General features: G+C 42.3%; 1 protein-coding gene and 1 long non-coding RNA gene across 7 annotated transcripts in view; one reads left to right on the top strand and one right to left on the bottom strand.

Annotated features, from left to right (window-relative positions):
• The window catches only part of LOC114013390 (uncharacterized), a 31,435-nt gene extending 15,332 nt beyond the window's left edge, over positions 1-16,103 (top strand). Inside the window, exons 2-5 of one of the 2 annotated variants that reach the window (XR_008746901.1) lie at positions 8,686-8,778; positions 8,876-8,978; positions 10,351-10,471; positions 14,793-16,103. This is a non-coding gene — a long non-coding RNA (uncharacterized LOC114013390). The remainder of the gene's footprint in view (positions 1-8,685; positions 8,779-8,875; positions 8,979-10,350; positions 10,472-14,792) is intronic. The other variant, XR_008746906.1, reaches the window with a different exon arrangement.
• Positions 1-22,055, bottom strand: part of HIF1A (hypoxia inducible factor 1 subunit alpha) — a 35,377-nt gene extending 13,322 nt beyond the window's left edge. Inside the window, exons 1-6 of one of the 5 annotated variants that reach the window (XM_055802438.1) lie at positions 21,815-22,055; positions 6,512-6,702; positions 5,425-5,570; positions 5,230-5,314; positions 2,405-2,517; positions 1,102-1,304 (exon numbers count right to left, since the gene is read on the bottom strand). In XM_055802438.1, coding sequence (XP_055658413.1) covers positions 1,102-1,304; positions 2,405-2,517; positions 5,230-5,314; positions 5,425-5,570; positions 6,512-6,702; positions 21,815-21,849 — 773 coding nt within the window. In that variant the 5' untranslated portion in view covers positions 21,850-22,055. Of the gene's footprint in view, positions 1-1,101; positions 1,305-2,404; positions 2,518-5,229; positions 5,315-5,424; positions 5,571-6,511; positions 6,703-7,173; positions 8,884-21,017; positions 21,038-21,189; positions 21,209-21,814 lie in introns of those variants that run through there. The other 4 variants (XM_055802423.1, XM_055802448.1, XM_027793089.2 and 1 more) reach the window with 4 other exon arrangements.
• Positions 22,056-22,458: the final 403 nt, after the last annotated feature.

Raw genomic sequence — 22,458 nt, 5'->3', positions numbered from 1 at the left:
CAAATATGAGAATTTAATAAAATAAAAGACATGCTTCAACAGTTTTAAATCTGCAACTAAGAGAAATTAGGAGTTGGGATTTATTCTTCCCACTCAACCACGGCCAGCTTTTAAAGAAGACTCTCTTTCCTTCAGCCCCTAGAGGGCATTGCTAACCAGGGGAACACATTAATTTTGCCCTATTCTACATGCAGAATGTGACCAAATAAGTACCTTTTCTGTGACACCATCAGTCCCAGAAAGGTAGTTACAGCAGAGGACAGGAAATAAACTGCACAAATGCAACGAGATGTTTAACTGCAGCAACTAGTTAGGAGTTTGGTTTTGTTATAAAAGGAAACAGGCAGTAACAAATAATACCAGATTACAAACACGAAAAACCCAAACAAACAAAACCCCCTGAAACCACAAAAAAAACCTCTCAGGCCAATGATTCCCTTCACTTCTGTTGTTCAAATTTGTCAAGCAAAGTTTCCAGAGGATAGTAAGAACAGTCTTATGTATTTGACTACGATCCATGATTTGTACCAAAACATCATTTTCAACAGCAGATGGATCATAGTAGAAGTACAGCTGAAATTTTTGGGGGTTTGGGTTTTTTTGTTTGTTTTTTGTTGGGTTTTTTTTTCCCTGAACTGGAGAAAGCCGGCACTGACCTCCTGAGGAAGGGAAAGGGGTGAAGCGGTAGCAATGAAACGCATCTGACAAGCGTTACACAAACACTCTTTTCAGTCACCAAAATGCATCACCATCTTTGACAATCCTAAAATCCTTCCTGTTTTTTCAGTGTCCAGAAGAATCTTCTCATTTCGATTTAATCACTGCCACTACACTAAAGACCAGTTTGCACAGGCAGTTAACTGCAGGCAAAGGATTTATTCCAAAGCAATAACGCTGCACTCTCCTTCAGATTTAAAAATCTGGCTTTTAAATAAGACATCCTTATCAGTTAGTAAAAGCCAAAGCATCCCACTGATGGTTCCATTGCACAGATGAATCAAGTTAACAAGTTAGACTACATAAATGTGCAAGGCCAACATCAGCCAACATGCACCAACCCTGCAATTCCTTCAAATTTTTCAAGTACAAAATATGTATTACCTTTCATCACAATAGGAAAATTTCATGTCAAGGCTGTGACGACTGAGGAACGTTTTACTGTCCAAGGGGACCTCAATGTTTGATGGATGAGGAATAGGTTCACAGATCAACACCAGACATGTCATGGGAGGCTTTTTGTAGCCACAGTGAGTTTGATTACCACATGTGTCATATACACGAATGTGTCCAGTGCAGTGGAGTACCTATGGGAAAGTTATACTTTAGAAAGAGATTAAGTTCTTGCCTGTCAGACAACACACAATTGTGCTTCCCTTAGCGCACCCAGCGCAAAGTCCTTCCCCTCCCCTCCCCCTCGACATGCCAGCAACACCAGAACGCAGCAGCGCTTTCAGGTGCTGGCTAAAGGAGAGCAGCAGTTCTCCTCCCCATGCTACACAGACTGCGACACGAGTACACGGGCTGCCAACTCTTTCCTCTTGGGTGCTGGCTGAAGCAACGCTAGACATTTCTGCAATTCTGTGAACTGTTCTTCTTTGGAAAAGTTACCTTAATGATGACACTGAGAAGCAATTGCCTCAGCAAAAGGCATCTTACTATTTAAATGTTATGGTAATAGTAGCAACCTCCATTTTGGCTCTTCTGCAGACGTGGTGTTAGAGATCAAATATATTCTTCAAGAGACAATGAAATTTTATATTTTGTGTTTTGTTTTTTAACAATTCTGAAGTAGAAATTGTTCACAGACAGCAGCAAAGAAGTTGTTTGATCCAGAATAACTAAATTTAAGTTATAAAAGAGAATTGTGAACCACAATACCACTCGATACAGTAAAAGGTTACTTTTTGTCCAGAAGAGAAAATGCATTCACTGCAGAAAGTTATTAGGCTGGACTCTTTTTGTTCCAACTGTTACAAAAGGGATAGCCAGCAGCTTCAGAAAGAATGGTATTGAAGTCCTTCAGAGAGACCTCAACTGTCACATTCACAGTGTCAAATCAAAAGAAATTAGGTATCAGCATAAGTGGGGTCAAATATTTTTTTCTCAGAGAAAGCTTTATGCAAATATATTTAGTAATTATAATTTCTAGTAAGTAAATTACCTCTAATTTAAAAAGGAGAATTCATTCAAAGAGTTTTGAAAAACTAATTTTACAACATTGTTTCAGTTACCTCTGTGACATATTCAGCATTAAAATTCAGCACATTGAAACACAATCATTAAATTAGTTAAGCATTTTGTGTAATGAGCTTGAGTTTCACTAAGTAAAAATGTTGAAATACAGTGTTAGGACATCTGAAGAGGAAGCTGCCAAACTACGTAAACATTCCTTTGCATTAGTTACCTTCCACGTAGCAGACTTTATATTCACTGTTCTTCCCCTGCTAGTCAGTGTACACTTCATTCTGAGAAAAAAGCTGCGCTCTGTGTTTTGCTCTTTGCCCTTTTTCACAGGACCTAACAAAAAAGCAAATAGTAAACAATTCTTAAGCTCTTGGATCATCTTCCAAAGGTATAAAAAAACCCCAACAAACCAACCAACAAGTTATGGAACTCTAAGACTAGGGAAAGACCCCAAAAAATTAAAAAGATTGATCAACCTAACACCACTTCCGATAACACTTCTCAGGACTAATTCTACTGTGAGGTAAACAAAAACCTGAAGTTTCAATGTTTTAAGATCTGTATCATAAGAACGTGCAGAATGAAAGTACTGTTGAGTTCGTCTGCATTGAAAGGCATCGGTAACTCTCTGCAGGGAGGTTCAAATCAAGTAAGTTTTGGCCTGTAGGTCTTTAGGACTACGGTATTTTAAGTTTTTCAGTTCAAAATTAACTACTCTGCTGGTTACATGCATCCAAATATCTCCAGTGATTTATACTCAGTGTAAACAGGGACCAAGTTTTTAAACACATTATTAGCATTCTCGATTCTTGGCAGGGGGGCAGTCAAGAATTCCTAATGCAAATTAATATTAGTAGCACTCATTTTTTGGCCCTACTTGCTAACAGCAGGCCTTAAGTTCAGTTTTTGCCTTTACAGGGCAGAACCTTTCAGAGTCAATTACTAGCTAGGCTATTCTGGGCAAAGAAAATGCAAACTGATCCTATCAAGAAAGCTGCAAGCAGCTCGCTGTGCGTGGAAGAAGGAAATAAAACACTTCGGATAAAGAGCAGCAGAAGAGTGAGTTTGCCAAGACATGCCAAAGAGTGAGGACCAAATCATGGTGGGGGGTGGAAGTTTACAACATGAAAGCTTACTTCTGATACAAGTTTATATAATAATTTGCTCTCCTTCTCCACAGACAATGGTAGCTATGAAATTCTGCATCGTGGCTTGTACTGCAGCTACTAGCTTGACAAAATTAATTCGAAAAAATGTTAAAAGCCCCATGCTACATCGTGTATAGCTTCTAGTAGAGGCAAAGACTAATGGGGACAAGCCTACTTTATGCCACATCAAAATATCCTCAGTAAAGGAGGGGGAAAAAAACTAATAAAAATACAGCAGAGTTCAGAGAAGTGGCCAAAACTTAGATAATTCAGTATGCTTTTGAAAGAGTTAAACCAATCTAGAAATTTATAGTTGGAGATCACACAGCTTTATTATTATCAAGTCCCGATGCTTAAGGCTCTACTTTGAGAAGCAACTGTAAAAGATGAAGCAACTTTCTCAAGTCTTGATTGAGCACTGGACTATTTTTTAAATCACCAGCTTTGAAAGATTAAAAAGCAACTTCATAAAATCAGAATGCAGTTCAGTTTTTCTGCCAATCACAGTTATATTCATTTGCACCCATACAGTCCCAAAGGGGAGTATTTAATACTCAATCCAAAACCAAAATAATTCCACTTAAGCAAGAGCTGCAGTAGAATGCAACCTGGGAATACTAATAAATATAAAAATGTACCATTATTACTGTAATTTAGACTTTTGTCTGCCAACTTCATTTGCAAAACAGATTTTGTAATAATGCTTTCCAGACATCTTATTCCAGTCTAGTCATTCTCGACAAGCTAGAGGTGGTCTGCAGGAAACTTAGAAATAGGCCATTTTTAAGAATAAGTTTTTGCAACAAGACCAGTTGTTTTACACTGCTTTTGTGAAGTTGTTTCCCCAAGCCCAGCCCAACCCCCAGATGCATTACTATATTCCAAAGGTGGAGGGAGGCGGGAAGTCTAATCTAGCCTTATTAGACTTACTTCAATACTATGGGCAGACAAGTTTAGAAAATGCTTACAAAATCAAAGTTGGGGCCCTTAATGCTATGCTATCTTATCAGGTGTCTTCCACTGAATTAAATAGAAAGCCAACAGAAAAGATGTCTGATTTACAGCGCTACACGAAAGCAGAGGTCGGGCTTGGTAATTCATCACTATCTAGATTCAGAGTCCATATAACCCTTGTTTGATGAAACAGGAATTAGAAAGGTCGGATTTTAGACTTTAACAACCGAGAAAAGCAGATTTATTTGGAGGCATGCAGGCTGCCAAGTCTTTATAGTCATTACCAAACCTTTAGAAGACATAAAAGCAGTAATTCATGGGCATTTGTTAAATTGAAAAGCATACAGAACATGTGAACACAGTGTTCCACTCCCTCAGATGGAGAAGAGTCAGAAATCTGTGAAAAGATACCAATTTCACACACCAATTAAAAGGTGCAGAGAAGCATCAATCCCAAAGCCCTTTTGGGGGCTGTCCAAGTACTCCCTGATCAGGTTTTCTGTGTCCCAAATATAGTATCCACAGATTTCCGGAAGAAAGCATTTTCTTTTAAGTTGTCCTGTGAAGGCAAGCTCAGACCAAGACTAATGCACCAATTTTAACTTCTCCATACCCTTCTACAGCAATTGCTTAAGGTAATTCTCATTCAACCTACCTCTAATTTTATCCCTGTAGGCACATGAATTCTTTCAATCCTCAATAACTCCGTTTTAGTCATCAATTTTGTTTTAGATTAAAGAGTAGCCTCATCTCTCCTACAGTTAGGATATTGCCAAAACATTTTGGTTTTTCTGTTACTATCTCTGAACAAGGTTTATTTTGAGATTTAAGCAGCAAAACACACTATTTGTTCCCTCCACACCTTTCTCTGGCAGATATCCAACTGTACTAATGCTACCAAGAACTATCTTTAAGTAAATGAAATAGATTTTTTCTTTCTTACCATTTCTGTGTGTAAGCATTTCTCTCAGCTCTTCATGGTCACATGGATGAGTGAAATCAAATACACTGTGCCCTGTCAACTCAAACTGTAAAAAAAAAAAAAAATAAAAGGTACACAGGTGTCTTAACTTTACATATACAAAAATGTAACAAATTTACAGGTTGGAAACAGTCTTAGGAAATGTCAGTATTTCACCTGAGTGAGTCCCATACACTTGTTCACGTTTTCAGACATGTAAATCATGTCCCCATCTTCAGACAGAACCATGACAAATCCATCAAGAGCTTTCAAATAGAAACAGTTCAGTTCCTTCTCCATTTTGGCTTCTGTCTCCAGCTCACCTAGAAGCAGCCACACATTTTTGTTTAAGTAAAAAGTGCTATTCTTCACTCCCCATCAGGAATGACTGCTGGCACCAGTCTGCAAGGAGTCAATCTTGCAGGACTGTCAAAACCAGTATAATTCACTTATCTAAGTGATCAATTAAATCCTTCAAGCTCTAGTAATGGTATCACAAATCACAGAAAGTTAAGAGTGAGGTTAACTCTCTGTGCTTTTATGCATAAACCAATACACCTTCCACCTTAAAGAAAAAGGCAAAAATATTACCATTTATCTCAAAAAGACATTGCAAACTTTTCTCAGGGGCTTTCTATGAGGCATTTCAGAGTACAGTTACCAAAGTAACCTCCATACGGTACAGGCAGGCATGCATGAGTACAAATAACCAGTACAGCAGCTGTGGCATGCTACACAGATACTGGTTCATAAGCTAACTCAGATAATCCTGTAGTTTCTGGGTAGATTTAACTGCAGAGATAGATATAGTCTCAGCTAACTTCACCTTCAGCAGAATAAAAATTACAAAAATTTCCTTGCAGCTTATATTAAGGAGAAACCGCTAGTTAGCTAAGCCAGCCTTGCATCAACCACGTAAGGTTTAGTAAAGCACAGTTTGAACAAACAGCTCTAGGGGGAAAAGAAGGTTAAACAGAAGAAATTAACTTTGGGAAAAGGGTTAAATAGACTGAAAATGGCACTAGAGCTGTGATGACCCAACTAGGATTGCCAGAATAGAAAGGGAAAAACAAAGTCTGTTGAACAGTGGCCATTTTTTCCCATGCCATCACCAAAAGCCTATTTCTACTGTAAAGTCTTCCACCTTTCCATAGAAAGGATGCAGCTATTAATGTATTTATTTATGCTGATAGGTTTTACAAATAGCTTCTTTCTTAATATACCTCCAGCCCCTTTGCCAGATCCTGCTACGTTACTCACTTACCAGCATCGAGCAGCTTCCTCATGCGCAAGTAGCTGATGGTCAGCCTCATGATGGATGCCTTGTCCAGGTGTGCGCTTACAGTGTGGGGCAAGGGCAGCTGATGAGCAAGCTCATAGAATACTTCCGACTCCTTGCTCCTTCGGCACCGGGCTGCATCTCTTGACTTCTCTTTTCTGCGTTCTGAGCTAATCCTATATAAACAAAGCTTGGGGTTAATACAGGAAACAGAGTTCTCCGTGCAAGTTAAATTTGCAACTAAGCTGCCCAGTAGCTGATAAACCAGATATCAAAGTTTAATAATTTAAAATCTTGGTTTAGAAGTGTAACTAATTCTGCGTTTAGAGTCCTGCTGCAGTTGTGCTCTGCCAGAACTAAGTTCAATCTCACAAAGTCTTTCAACAAGAGCAGTTCTCCAAGCAGTCAGCTATGTACTCAGAACCGTTCCTGAAGTGCTTATCTCATACCTTGACGGCTCCCTCTCTAGCCTCCAAATCCTGTTTCCTTCTTCTTTCCTAACCCCTTAAGTCCACTCAAAATACTACAGTCTAAGTTATTTCCAGCTCAATGCTCCAGTAGCACTGTCTACACTCTCCAAGTTCTTCCCTTTTTATCATCCTTACAAAGCCCACCTAACGGGTCAGTAAGCAAGGATACTGATTTACCATGAGGTGTCCTGCTTTTCAAGTGATCCAAGAAGTCCTTTTCCCAGCTCTCTTTCTCCAGTATAGCCTTTTCCATAGTCTCCCCTATTCTGGAAAGCTCCAGCTGTTAAGCAGTTGCCTCATTCTCCTTCCACCGTGCCTCTGTTAGACTCGCCTCCCCCAGGACACATGAAGTAAAGGACAGCCCAACAAGAGCAAGCACAGAAACAACCGAGACTCTCCCCGTCAGTTGGTAACACTGACCAATTCTCCCTTTTCCCAGTACCCATACCAGTTCACGTTTTTCTCACGCATCTGCCACGTGAGTTTTGAACTAAGCATTTTGAGATGGGAACTCCAAATTTTTCTTACATTTGAACAAGAACTCAATGCTGCTGTGGTCCCTGAGGAAATTATGCCACCGTAGTTAGATGTGCTTTTATTTTTGAATGGATGGTACAAAAGCATATAGCATTACGGTCCATTTTTCTTGACACATTTACATCTTCTGAAGGCACACTATCTTCATTTTGCATATACCCAAGATACAAGTCAGTTGCACTAATCTGTAGGATACCCTTTTTTCACCAACTTTCATGTAAGTTGCAAGATTAACATACGCCTGTAAACACTGCTCTTATAATTCAAAGTTGCATGCCTTTTAGTGTTATCGGAAAGAAACTAAACATCACTAGTTGAAAGAAGACAGAAAATAAACCACCTATTTATGACCAACAGTGATGGAATTACTTTTTTCAAATTTCACTAGACTTGAGTCACATACTACCACTGCCAAATTCACGTTGCTAAGGCTGCAGATCTGTGCAAAAGCACTTTTTAATTAGCACACATCTTGTGAGAGGTACCACAAATGATAGAGGAAAGCAATCCACGAGCTGATACTGCCTGGGAAATAATGAACCAGATTTTAATGTAAGCAGAAGAATACATATCCAAAAGAACACATTTTCAGTCCTTTACCTGATGTGCCACCCACAACAGCCAAAAACCCGCTTAGTTTGTGCAGAAACATGCAAGCAACTATACCATTAAGACTGACGACGTTGGAAGCATGATTGATTGCCTTGAAACATGAAAGCAGTTTAATAAGCTGTGATGAAGACAAAGGAAGCCATCAGAACCTCTTCTGCGATTACCTTCATTTTTTCCCATCGTAAAACTGTATGCCTCCCTCATCCCCGACCTCCTCTCCTCCTACCCCCTGCTGCTGCTAGCAGAAGGAAGCGCTAGAAACTTGATTTTCAGAATCGTAAGTTTTATAAGAGCTAAGAATAGGATTGTGTTTTCTCCTTTGGTGGCAAAATCAGGCTACTAGATCACAGTAATACTATTCCTGTGTAATGAGAAGCATCACTAGATCAACATAATAGTCAGAGATCTTTGGAGGACTATGGGTATTACAACTGTAAAAAACTCCAGACATACAATGGTTCTATTAGTTTCCATGAATATAACCTGAGGTTCCTCAGAAGGGTAGTCTATGATATCTGATAGTATTTCCCCATCTTGCAGATTTCTTCACATTCAGTTTCCCTGTGACAACAGATGTTCCTGCTCTAGTCGTGGATATCTTGGTCTGAGAAGCTTGAGCCTCCTGACATACAGGTATATCCTGAAACAGCCATTACAAGTCTGACCTTTAACAATACTGAAAAAATATTTCAGCTATGTAACCTGATTGATTAAACATTTCTTACTGAAGACAGGCCTAATGTACCTTTTATCTTGGTGGAAAACTAAGGGTGGAAATAAACTTCTGGATTCTCTTTACCCTCTTGCTTGGACCGCAGATTTCACTGACAAAGGTAACAGAAGTAATTATGCTGCCTTAGACAGATTCACCTTTATACCTCCGATTTTTCTTTATTAGCTACTCATTCATGATCCCTTCCTCTGCAGAAAGTTTGTGCTACAATAGACACTCAGAAGAGAATTTCTAGAGGGAGTTGGTTTCCATCTGCTTAGATGCCTGCAGTTTTGTCACGGCTTCCTTTTCAACTGCAGGCACTTTTAAGTTAAAAACCCCATGCTTTGGCAATAATGCCATGCACCTCAAGTCTACAGGTTTGTCAAGCTTGTGTGAATCACAAAGGGCACGTAGACAAGGACAATGCCAGCTAACCTCACCAAGTTGTGATTTTGGCCTCTTCCCCTTGTATTTTCTTTCTGAAAGCCTGATGTTCTTGAAAATATTTGGCTAGTTTCTAGCTTTTTGCCTGGTTTTAGCACACTTAGCAGCTGACTTCAACATGAACAGTGAAAAGTTCTCACAATCACTGAATTACTAATTACCAGCTGAAACACTGCTCAAATTGAGCTCATAGTGTTTCTGTCGAAAATTAATCCCAGGTAAGGAAATCAAGTGGTGCCTGACTATGCAATAGGCAAAACTCAAGGAAAAGGGCGATGCTGGTACCAACCAGTGCTGTCCAAACAGCAGTCTCCTCTCACTCTTACTAGGTGTTCCCTTTCTAGAAAGGCTACTACTATAGATAGATATTTAAACTGTATAACACAACAGTTCGCTATTTTTAGCTGCTGTTTAAAACTAAGCTGTAACCAATCTGAGTAAAACCCAGCAATTTAAATAGGAAGATTAACTACCAGCTTCAAAGAGCATTTCTTTAATGCATCAAATTAATAGGAGAAAGGTCTTTCACAAATGAGGTTTAATTACCAAGTGAAGTCAGAGTTGCCTCAACATGAGATGCCACCAAAGAAAAAAAAAAAGCCCCCGAAAAAGAAATCCTTTACTGTCGCAACTACTCTAAGCTTTGTTACTTACAGTTGCATAAAGTAAATGAAAAAACCACACCATCAGCATGTGTAGCTACCCACAGATTTCTCTGTAGTCAATTAAAGGATGTTGAATTCCTGGAGAGAAAATGTATTTCCTAAGTGAGCTCTCTCTCAACTTAAAAAAAAAAAAAAAAAAAAAAGGGGGGGGGGGGGGGAGGAAGGGGGTAGCTCAAGGAAGAGTACTTTAAACAGCAAGATGTGAACTACACAACATCAGCTTAAAAAACTTCATATAATTTAAGAGATTTTCAGAACTGCTCCATGTAAAACTCATGGTCTTCACAACAGAAATACAATTCTGTATTGACAAGAGGAAACCAAGCTCCATTTAAAACAAATCACAAACTTAAGAGCTGTATTGCAACCTTCTGCTATCAGTCTTGCAGGAAAGAAAAACACCTAAAGACTCAGAAGAAAATCTCAGCTGAAGAGTGGATTATACGTGCAATGAAAATATCAGAAATGCCGATGCTAGACAGGAAATTGCATGCATTTTCAGGTATGATGTTTCCTGCACAATTTCAGTACCAGACATTCATTTCCATTTTGTATTTCTGCCATAAGAATACAGAAGGAGAGAGCAATCCAAAGCAGGTTATGCATCATAGCTCACAGAAAGCAGTGTTTCACTGACAGTTTAAAACCCAATACTAGGCACTTTTTGTGTGTAAGAGATGTTTATATGCAATAGCTGAATAAACATCTGAATTCCAAAAGATATTTGAGTTAAGACATTCAAAGCAAAAAGGTATTTCACCACCAGGATTCACTGCAGCTGAACCAAGAGCTCAGCTTAAGGATGTTAACCAGGCTTCCACCCACTGCCTTAAATAAAAAAGGCTTTAAAATACAGCAGGGTAAACAGAAACGAAGTTTTAAAGCAAGCAAGAATTGGCCCGACAGCCTTCAGAACAAAGCACGCCATCAGCAATCCCTTGTGCATCAGTTACAGATGTTAACGCAGCCTCTCTATTCAGACATGCAACTCCTGTCATTACGGTCATATGAACTATTCAGGACTGAGCATCTCTCAAACAATACGTTCTACCCTATGTCATCCCAAAGACCCTGCCCACCACTGCATATTTTCACAAGCAATTCCCCCATTGTCTAAATGCAGCCCACAGTTTTCATCTCCTCAAGTGTAAAACTAATCAACGGCCACATTTAAAGCTGACATGTTCCTGCTTATTTACCACCGACAAATAAAACCAAGAAGAACCCTGGAAAATACTATTGGTAACTGATAAATTTCTGTTAAAAATAACTAGAATAAAAATGGCCAACAGACAGATCTTAAAACATGCAACATGTCAACTTTGTCTCCTTCTAGCTTTTTAAATCACCAACCAGCATTAAGGAAAATTTTATATTGTGTACACAATATTACATTAACACAAGAAATCAGGGTTTTTCCCGTTTGTTGCTTTACTGCCGTTACCTATTTTCTAGCCTTTCTCCCATTCTAACTTACTGTTCCTCTAATCAGGTAGATTTTGCCCTATAGGTGTTTTCAATTCCTATGTAAAATAGCTATTGTGCATGTATTAATTAATGCAGGCTCATCTTTCTTGATCCAGGTTTTGAGAACATTCAAAATATTTATAACCATCTTCTCATAGTAATTCACATTTTTCCCTTTAGAATTGTTTTCCACAATTGAGTAGCCCTGTATTTACCATGGTATCTGTTCTTAAACAGTTTTATAGAAGTATACCATGTGGAAACAACATAATCCAAATGAATAATGTGCCTCAAAATCTGGTAACATCTTATTATCGAGTTTTACCTAGTTTTCAGTTCTGCCATTAACTCCCATCATTTTCCAGAGTACAAGACTCACACCCAGTATTTCAGTGTTAGATACAACCTCTTCTCAGACTGTAAAACTAGTATGGGAAATACCGGGCTTAGAAACGGAGTCATAGAAACCAGATCCACTATAACATCGGTTCAGTTTTTCTTCATTACACAAAAAATAGACGTAACTATTACGATACAATAATACATTAGCAATATGTCATCATGATGGTATTGGAACTTAGGAAGCAGACCTGTGAGTGGCCTTATATTTAGCTTTTAAGGTTGAATTCATTCCCGAGGTTGGTACAAAACCTGGTCATCTTTTCATGCCTAGCCTAAACCAGATATTTCTGCCAGCACAGCTGCATGGGACAGAGGCACAACTCCCAGTGTGCAGCCATACCCCAGCAGAACACCCAGATGCTAGTATCGTTACATGACTGTAGCTAGCTGTGTTCATGTGGAGCATCTGAAGAGCTCAACCATAGACACATCCATGCCAACCACTGTCACCTACAGCGCAACAGCCCACCAAGAACACACCAGCCAGATATAAGCTCACTTAAAGGGTGCAGACTGCCCAAGAGCAGATTACGACAGAGCTCTACTCTTTCAACTGCACTGAATATGCAGCCATTCGTTTTTCTTCACTGTTTGTTAGATCTTTATTTTGTCCGGAGCTGCCAGGCACAATGCTTACTAAATTATTCTTCCACGGAAAGAAGTCCCAGGCAAAGCCAGCACTTGGCACAGAGAAACTACAATGGTGTAACTCAACACCCCTGAAGACAACTTTGTATGAAAAATGGGTTTATAATGTAAGTGAACACTGCTCAAATACAGTTATTTAAATATACGGTGAGCCAACAATGCATGTATTCTTCCGAAGAAAAACAAAACCAAATCAACCCAGCCCAAACCCCTTCATTTTCCACCTGGCACAGAGGGAGAACATGCCACTTAGCCCCCTTATACCCTTACAAATACTTTTTCATTCAAGTTGATCAACTTAAACCAGGGTAAATGGAGCTGCAGTGTTACAATACCAAGCCCTGAGGCAGACCCACGCAGACACTGCCCAAAGCGGCAGCACCCCCCAAAGCGCCATGCCCTCGCACCTCCCAGCCCAGCAGTTAACACTTGTCCAGCCTGACTGGCTGCAGCCCAGACCACTCGCCACTTGGCAGGCAAGCAATAGAACAGGTTACACGTAGGGGCAACTGGGTCCACTACAGTCAGTCTTGTGAAGGAGCCCCAGGCTTTGCTGTTTACAGAAGAGAAAACCCAGGCAGTGGGGCAGAAAGGGGCGAGAGGACCAGCTTTGTCTCGTGTGCCAGCTTATGGGGCTCCTTGCTCCTGGTACCCAAGCACTGCTCCCAGTGGTGGGGGAAAGGACATTTCAGACTGTGCTCTCAAACACTTAGTGCAAAGTCTGAATTTTCAGTTGAAAACACAGGCTTTCTGGGAACTGTAATATATTCACATATTATCCATAGATTTTGCTTTTTTCCAGATTGGTTAGGAGAGGTGCTCCCTCCTCCTATAGTTGCATTACAGAGTTAGTGCAATCTCTCAGCTACTAGTTCACAATGAACTCAGGGTTACAGCTTTGCCTCTTCTTGTTTTAACATGATTTCCTTTCTAAGCATTATTACTTTCACCGTTACGGCCAATTTTATTTACCAATTCTCCTTATTTAATAGGCTGTGTAGAGAGTTCTTGTGGGGAAAATACCAAAGAAACAGAAAACCCCCACACCCAAATCTCATGTGTAATCACAAGCATGTGATTTTCTAGAAGAAAGTCTTGCTCATTATGAATTAACGAACATTACAATCCAGTAATCTAACTCAGGTACAGAAATCAGAAATTCTTTACATACAGCAAGAAAGATTTAAAAGAGATTAACTGCAGAAACCAGCATAATATCCAAGCAGGGATAGCACCGCTGTATGCAGACTATTAAAATTAATTCCTTTGTATACTACCTTTAACACTGCAATTTAAACCATTTTCTTTACATGAGGGTAGTAACAGGCATTTACCATAACTTGACTACTACCAAAAAAACCCCGTAACTATAAAAACCCCTAACAAATTACAACAGCAAGCAGGCAGTTCAGACTGAATTAGCTACAGCAGCACAAACATTGTGAGTGAACACTGAAACCCACTGCTGTCTGCAAAATGATGGTAGGGAAAGGCAGCAAGAAGAGAGTCCACTGAGCTACGCGTTAACTTACAAAGTAAAGTCTTCCTATCAAGACCATGAAGTCTACATAAACAGCATTTTACAGACAGGTAAATTATGGCACTTAAAAGCCAGCAGCAGAGCCTGAAACTCCTGAAGCCAGCACAGGACCACACTGCCAAGATTATCCACCACGTGGATGTGGCCTTGAACTGACTTGAAACCCCCACTATGTCCCTGTTAGAAAGTGGAGAGTATGAAGGTAAAAGCTTCCAAAATTAGTATTTCTCATTCAGAACAAGGTGAAGTGATTCTGCTGTGTCTTACTACACAATGTAACCCACTGACTGATATTTTACCTTTGTGTAGTAATTTACAGTTTTAAAATAACCACATGGAATACAGTGGTTGCTTGTAAGAAAATGCTGATATTTTCTTTTTTTTTTGGCTAGGTTATATGGCTTTTTCCTAGAATACAGCATTTTTTTTCCCTTTTAATTAGCTGTGCTCTGCCCTTCAGGATGAAAGATACATGGTAGTTAAATTGCATTCATCATTACAGGAAAACCCACAGCTATTCAAAAGAGAGATATGGACACAGGCCTCATACAAGGAGCCATTAAATGCTCTCCCTGCTTTTGCTTCTCCAAAGCTCACAAAAAAGATGCAAAATATATCCCCAAGATACCCATCAGGCTCTCCGTTAACAATGTTTTAACTAAGAACTGTCTAACTTCAGGCAGATACAGACTCCTGATAAAGTAACTACTACTAGTCTAAATCATGACTTTAAGATATATAATTTATTTTATGTCATTGTGTTCAGGTTCTCCAGATTGGAGGTTGGATGTTTTCCCTCACTGCTTCCATCCAAGTTCTTGTCCCTTCACCTCATGTTCCTCAACTGCTTCCAGTTAACAGTGCATTTTCTGATCAAAGGCTTTAAGAACTAAAAAAAACAGGACAAAAGCAAGAGATACAAAATTGTATTTTCCCTGTATGAATAAAGAACAAACACATCTGCTAAGCAGTCAAGAAAAATGCTTACAACAATAGCTAGGACAGAAATCCTGCAGCAATGTCAGCTCAACATCCAGTAGATTCAAGAGGGTGCAAGGGGAAAAAAAAAAAAAAAAAAAAAAAAAAGTCCTTTCTGAAGGACTGAGCACCAAATAATCCTGTCCCCAGCTAAACCATATAGAGCTTCTCGTTTCTTTAACTTAGTAGTAGAGGCTGCAGCCTTCATATTTGATGTGAACTACTTCCAAGTCTTCTGTTCCTTTGAACATATTCCCATCTCTTCCAATGGATGCGAGCAGGGAACAAATATGAGGAGGTAAGCCTCTAGTAACTCCCCTTCTAGCATAACAGTCCATTTACTATTCTCACTTGCCAGCAGCAGGAACTAACTAAATACAGGCCTCAAGTTCTTTTCCTTCTTAAAATGCAAGCATTTTCATGAAGTAACACCAATCTGGTTTTGGTTTAGAACTGACAGTGAAACGACTCATTCTGGTAAACAAAATGGATCATCTTTTTCAAGTAACGCTTCCAGGATTATTATAAATCGAGTTGAAAAGGTTAGTAACTTAATTGGGAAAACTTCTGCTCTTGTAAATATAATAGCACAGTTCACTGCTGCCTATTCAGTTTCCTCAACTCTTCACTTGAACTTCAGGCTCTATTTTCACGTAGCAAGTCACAAGACCTGTTTTAACGTTTTTCCTCAAAATGCTTAACAAGCATTCATTCACACTACACCAAATTAAAACAGAAGCTGCACAGTGTCTCTCAACACACACAAAGTTTATTGTGTATTAGGTAACTTTAAGGAACAACTAATGGATCATCTGGAAGCTCCAGTTCCTCAGTGCCAGCAGTCATTTCAAATGTCTTGGTACTAAAATATCTCAGCGTTTTAAAAGGCTACTATTTTGCACAAATCCCAGTATTACCAGGATTCAATAGAAAGAAAGGACAGATTATGCATACACTGTAACTCCTCTTTATCAACACACACTGAGATCTTGGACCAAAAACCCCAGGCTGGTATGAACAGACTTCAACTGAGGCTACAGCTCCACATCAAAGAACCCCGAAGTGTTTGTCACCTACATAAACTGTCTTTAAAAATATATATATCTGCTGGTATGTATTCACTTGATTTCATGTTCATGTTCCTAAATAATATGAGAACTTAATTTTCATAGACACTTTATTCTAAGCTAAATAGCAGACATCTCAGTAGAGGAAAACCTGAATAGCCTTCATATCCAATGGTAGTTAGGAAACTTGTATCTTTCCTGATTTTTCAGTCATTAGTTAAAAGGCTCACCTTCTCTCCTGGGCCATTTTTTTAGTTCTCCATGTCATAAAACCCCCAACCATCTCCCATTTCAGACCAGGACCCCATGGAAAAGTTGGCTTCTCCTGCATGCTCTTCTGCTTGCTCTAATATAAAGAATGTTTCTCAAGAGAGGCTCAAAATGCCCAAACTTTCTCGAATTCAAAAGAGAAAGGGCTGTTATAACATGAAAAGATGATTAAGGTCCAAGTTCTTTCCATGCATTACCTAGGTGGTTTTTCCGAGGCATGTAAACACCTGTCTGTATAACTGTGTATGTGAAGATAAAAGGAGCGTTTGAGCTGATGACTTGTAATCTGCAACATTCTTTCCTTTTGGACATCAGCTTGCTAGAAACTGGTTACTGCGCCTTCTTGCTAAGGTTCTTGCAAGATCTAGTTTTGTTTTGAAGCTGTTTGTTTTTTAAAGAACACATCTTGTAATCAGATCAGTATTTGCATCTCCTTGAAAAAGCAGTATCATCAGGAAAATCTAGATGCTCTTGTATACCACCACTGAACCATGCGGTACTTCCCTCTTGGGCTTACTTAACAATGCACACTCTACAATCATGTAAGAATTATTTTGTTGGCATATCATAAGACACCAAGCTCTTCAAGAATACACTGAGAGAACACTGCAAAATTTTCTTCTGTACTACACAAAGAAAAAAGAATACTCAAAAATCAACAGTTTCTGTCATTCAGCGCCCCCTTTAATACCAAAAGTCTCACGCAAGCCTACTTGAAACACAGCCTTCTAACATAAATTGGTGCAATATTGCTATTAAACAACATGAACACACTCAAGAATTCAATCCAGTGTTACACAGGCTCAGCAATAGTCTTCAAGCCTTTCAGGTCAGAAGCACACTGAAGTGAACATGCACACTCTTAAGAGCCTCAGAAGGGTTTGGGCTTATACCACAACACTGCTGACATTTCCTAGCATTATTAATATTTATTGACTCCCCACCTCACCATCAGCAGAGTTCTGGATACAGCTTTGTACACGCCACACATTATAGTTCAAGGATAGGGAGGAACAAAGGTCTACAGGTGCTTTCACCAGGTGCAGAGGAGGTAAGTGCATGCTGTTATACTGCTGACTGAAGTCCTGCACATGATAGCAGGATTTCTCTGACCTCTCTTCTGGTGGCAGTAAAAACAGAGCATGCAACTATGTTTCTCAAGGCTTACAAAGGACATACTCGAGCATAATCTTAACCTAACCCAAGTAAACCTGTAATGGAGAATTCGGAGAAGAGAGAAACCAACCAGAAAGTGGGGATAGCAATTAAATGAGCGTATAAAATGGATTATCAACTTCACACCTCCCCCTGTAAACCAATAGATGACTTAATTGCCAGACTTTCAGTTGCTGGTAATAGTATACAGCTACATATGTTTCCTCCCTCCCAAAAATGGTCCAGGACGTGTCTCCAGAGACACCACAAAGGAAGAACATTTCTACAGAAGGGGGAGTTGCTAAAAAAAAACCTTTAAAGCACTTGAAATAAAAACCTCTTACCATCACCCCATCACCCTGTTACAGACCACCTGACAACTTGGATGACCTGATCCCATCTATACTAGACCTCTTCACTAGGTTGGACCAGTTGTTGGTATTCAGACATGCCAACCAAGAGACCCAGACTACAGACTGGAGACACTAGGTTTTATAAGCACAAAGCAAGCACAACTGTAAACAAGAAGCAGACAACCCTCCTGCTACTTCCATCAACATACTGCCAAATACTCCGATTTTCACTGATAAAAGGAAACCAAAGCACCAACAGAGCAAAATTATGGAAAATACCTGCAGCAGGCAAATCCTCCACAGCTATTCTTCCCTAATTTTCAGTGCCTTGATAACAAGGAGGAAGGGTGGTAGCACTACGCTGCTGCCTTCATCTTTAGCAGGCACTGAAAATTTCTGATCACTTTTACTGAAGGAATTCAAAACTCTCATGTTTGAGGAAATGGCAAAGAACAGACAACACAGACACTACCACCAGGTAAGCCCAATGGCAAGGCAAACAGTGCAGAAAAGTCCAGAAAGGAGTAAAAACCCTGTTCTGTAAGTCAGAAACCATTCTGCCCTCCCCTACCTGCAGGGAGACTCTACAGGAGATTTACTGAAAGGTATCTCCTCTCTTTACAACACGCAGAGAGGTACAGTTAAGAGTATATACAATAGGGTTTTGTATTCACTTTCAGCTCTAGCAATGGTGGCTCAGTTCCACCAGCACTGAAAGAAATTAACAAGACAAAAAGCAATGGCACATACAGTCCTGAAGACCTCACACATGTTTCAGGAAAAAAAACCCAGCAGTAGCCACTGCCCCTCAGAGCCCGTGGCACAGGACCCGGGCTTCTCAAACAGATTTTGGAGCTGGACCTCAGTGACAGAGATCCAGCAGCAAAACCCTGATCCTTCAAATCATCTCATTAGATACTAGATGTTAAGTTTCAAGTCCCAACTCTGAAAAACTGAAAGCTGAAGTTTTTCTGCAAGGCACTCAGTCAGGACGTGACATTCCACTGCTTTATACCAGCTCAAAACTCAGAATGAACACTCAAGAAATCACTTTTTATAATCCTCCTGCTTTTTTTTTTTTTTTTATTTAGCACCCGCACCATTAAAAGTATGTATTTTATGCTACAAGTAAGGACTTAAACCAATCCAAGATTCATTTTTCTAATGTATCTACCAGTTGCAAGCCACTAGCCAAAGTAACCAGTAACCCTAAATGGCTCATTTACTTAAAAATGGTGCAAGAATCACTCTGCTAATAGTGAAGTGTCACACCACAGACCTGGAGAAAAACTTTCCATAGCATCAGCCATCCCCGCACTAGAACGTGTTAAAAGAACATTGAGAGAAATCAGCATACTTCTCAACAAGCTCCTTAAATCTGAATCAGATGAGAACTGATAAGCAAACAAAGCTTCCAACAATGCTGTTTTACCCACTCCTTGCACAGAGATAAACTTTCTCCTTGTAGCGGATGGGGGAAATCCCAGAAGCACATGAAAGTGATTCAACTACTGAAGAACAGCTAAAACCTGAATAACTCAATACCTAATCATGTTGCTGATGCTTAGTTTCTTACGGAATCTTGACCCCTGTGTACATGAGAAGCTTGTGATTACATCAAAGATTGGATTCAACAAACCTGTATGTGAATCCACACTTCCAGTTACTATTATGACTAAATTTCACTTATACAAGACTGAGACACACACCTGGGTCAAATTCCACCATTTCTGCATCTCATGGCACATAAGTTAAGCAAACTACCAGCTTCACTTCAACTGTCAAGAGCTAAACACTATCCAAATACAAGCACTGCGAGAGACAAGGAATAAAAGGATCTTAACACATATCAAAATTGAGGTGTACTATCTATACAATCAGCAAAAGCTTCATCACCAAAGAACAGGACTGGAAGGTCTTCTCCTCTAAAGGTATTCTGAACGTGGACACCGTCAAACCTAAACCTGTCTAAAACAACACAGGTTTTTGAGAAATGCTTGAGATCTTCAGTAAGTTCTCTAGTGAGCTCATATCCTTCCTTTTTTGCTTAGCCGTCTTTGCTCAACTGCACATTCACAGCCCCCAAGATGAGCATACCACAGATACAACTTTATGTTTTCGATTAAAACCCTCAACAAAAGTAATCTGAATATTCCTTACTGTTTTATAAGAAACATTCCCAACTTTGAACTTCGTCTACAGGAAACAGAAAACAAATTCTCTTTCTTAAGCCCTGCCTTTAGGAAGGAAGGATAAGCTTTGCATACTGTTTTTCACATTCTGAAGAAAGCAGATTACATCCAGGATAAGGAAATTGCAAAAAATGTACCCAAGTGGGACAGAATGGTAAGTAAAAAATAAATGCCCAAGGGCAAAAGAAACCCAAAAACCAAAACCAACAAAACCAAAAGCCAGCAACAGAGAACAACTTGGGTCTCAAACCCCCTTTCTAGACCTGCCACTAAATTAAGAGCAGCAGAGCAAAGCACAGAATAATCATTTCTGTTGCAACATTTTCTCCCAGGGTTCTCAACAGCCATTAACTTTGAGTAAAAAACCCCAAAGGTTACTGAATCGGTGCCACCCCCAGGTGCCTCACTGTATGGGCTTCCTTAGACTAAAAAGCTCCTTCTCCCTCACCCCCTGCACCGCCGCAATAACTCCAACTGATCGCTGAGATGACCCTGCCCAAGAGGTGAAGCTCTCCCTGGTCAGAGCCCAGCACCCTGCGCTCCCAGCTCAGCACAAAGCTCACCATCCATTTTAAAAGCCAGCCAGTCTCCTTCCCAGCACAGCTTCCACGCTTTCATACTTACTGCATTTAACCTACTCAGATGACCCTTTGATACAAGAGCAAGAAAAACTCATCTCAAAAAGACACAAACACACAAACACCCCCCCCCCCAAAAAAAAAACCAAACAAAAAAACAACAACAACAAAAAAGAGATATCGATATCACTATAAACAAACGGCGTCTTCTGCAGATGGCGATTACGGCAATTAATCCCTCCACAAAGCGCGCCGGCCGCGCACCAACGCGCAAATCTGGTCACCCAAATAGCCCAACTCCCTAACTTCACCGTGTAACAAAGGCTTTTAAGGCTTTTATTTCCCCTCCTAATCTGAGCTAACAACCCCCGGTGAATTATTCATACTCCTCAACTCACATTGTCCGGCCGCCATCCTCACACACACACACGCCCGCCCCGCGCCATACGTTTTGGTTTTGGTTTTCTTAGTATTTCCCGATGCCGAAGCGGCCCTTTTCTGCACAAAACCTGGCCACCCCGGCTTCGGCGGCCGGCCGCCCGGAATAACGCGCAATCGATTCCCACCCACCCGTTCCCAGGAGCAAGGGCAGCCCCCGGGTCGCTCCCCGCCAGCGGCCGCGCAGGGCGCGCCCCCGCCGCCCCCCGGCTCCCCCCGCCACCGCGGGGCCGCGCCGCCAGCCCCTGGCCCGGGCCGCTGCCCCGGCTGGGACGCGCAGGCCGCCCGCCCGCCACGGCGGAGAGCGCGGGGCCCACGCCCGCCCGCGGCCGAGCGGGGGGAAACACGCGGCGCGCTGCCGCCCGCGGAGCCAGCGGCGCACCGGGCCAGGCCCGGCGGGAGGGACAGCTCCTGCCGCGCCGCAGGGAGCCCCCCGCCCGCGGGGCCCCGGCCCGCTCCCCCCGCCGACAAAATGGCGACGTGGACGGCGGGGAGGAGGAGGAGGAGGAGGAATGAAAGAGCGAAGCGCTCCGCGGGCCGGGGGAGCGCGGGGAGGGAAGAGGGGGGACGAAGCACGGGGAGGGGGCAGCCGTAACAAAGCGGGGGGCGGCGGGGAGCCCGGGGGACGGCGCCGGCAGCACCGGGGGGCGGGCGGGGTGGGGGGGAGGCGGCCCCCGGGCCGGGCAGCGAGCGGGGGGCGGGCGGCGCGCTGCTGGCTCCCGGAGCCGCGGGAGGCCGCGGCGGCGGCCGGCGGTACCTCTTCTCCTCGGTGACGCCGCCGGGGCTGTCCATGGCGGCGCGCCGGCTGCTCCTCCCGCTGGGTCCCTGGATGCGAAGCGGGCGGCTCCAATGGCCGCCACGGGGCGCGGGGAGATGGCGGCGCGGCCGGGAAGGGGCCGGGTCTGGGGCCGCGCGGGCTCAGAGCATCGGGGCAGGCTGCGGGGAGGTGCGGGCGGCGAAGGGCGCAGCGGCGGCGGTGGGCGGTGCGGGGCTGGGCGCGGGGGCGGGGGCGGGGGCGGGCGCGGCCGGCCCGGGCCCCGCGCTGCGCCAGTGAGGAGCGGCGGCGCGGCCCGGCCCCTCGGCCGGCGGGGTCAGCTGAGCGCTCAGCTGGGAGGGGGCCGGCGCCTCACGTGCGGCGCTGTGTGCGGGGCGGGACCGCTTCGCCCTGCCCCGGCGGGCCCCCGGCCCCGCGCCCCGCGGCCCCGCAGCCCCGGCCCGGACAGCAGCAGCGGGGGGCTCGCCCCAGCCAGGGTCGCTTGGTTTCACGCCCAACACCGCCGCTGAGGATCGCTGAAAAATGGCCAAAATTGAGACCGCCGCCCCCGAGCGCCCGCCGGCACGGCTGCACGTTTGCGGGCCCGTCGCCTATATATTTTTGGGGGGTTGACACGGAACTTTTGT

This window comes from Falco peregrinus, chromosome 1 (genome assembly GCF_023634155.1).
Source record: "Falco peregrinus isolate bFalPer1 chromosome 1, bFalPer1.pri, whole genome shotgun sequence".
NCBI lineage: Eukaryota > Metazoa > Chordata > Aves > Falconiformes > Falconidae > Falco > Falco peregrinus.
This window is presented reverse-complemented; position numbering and strand designations above follow the sequence as displayed.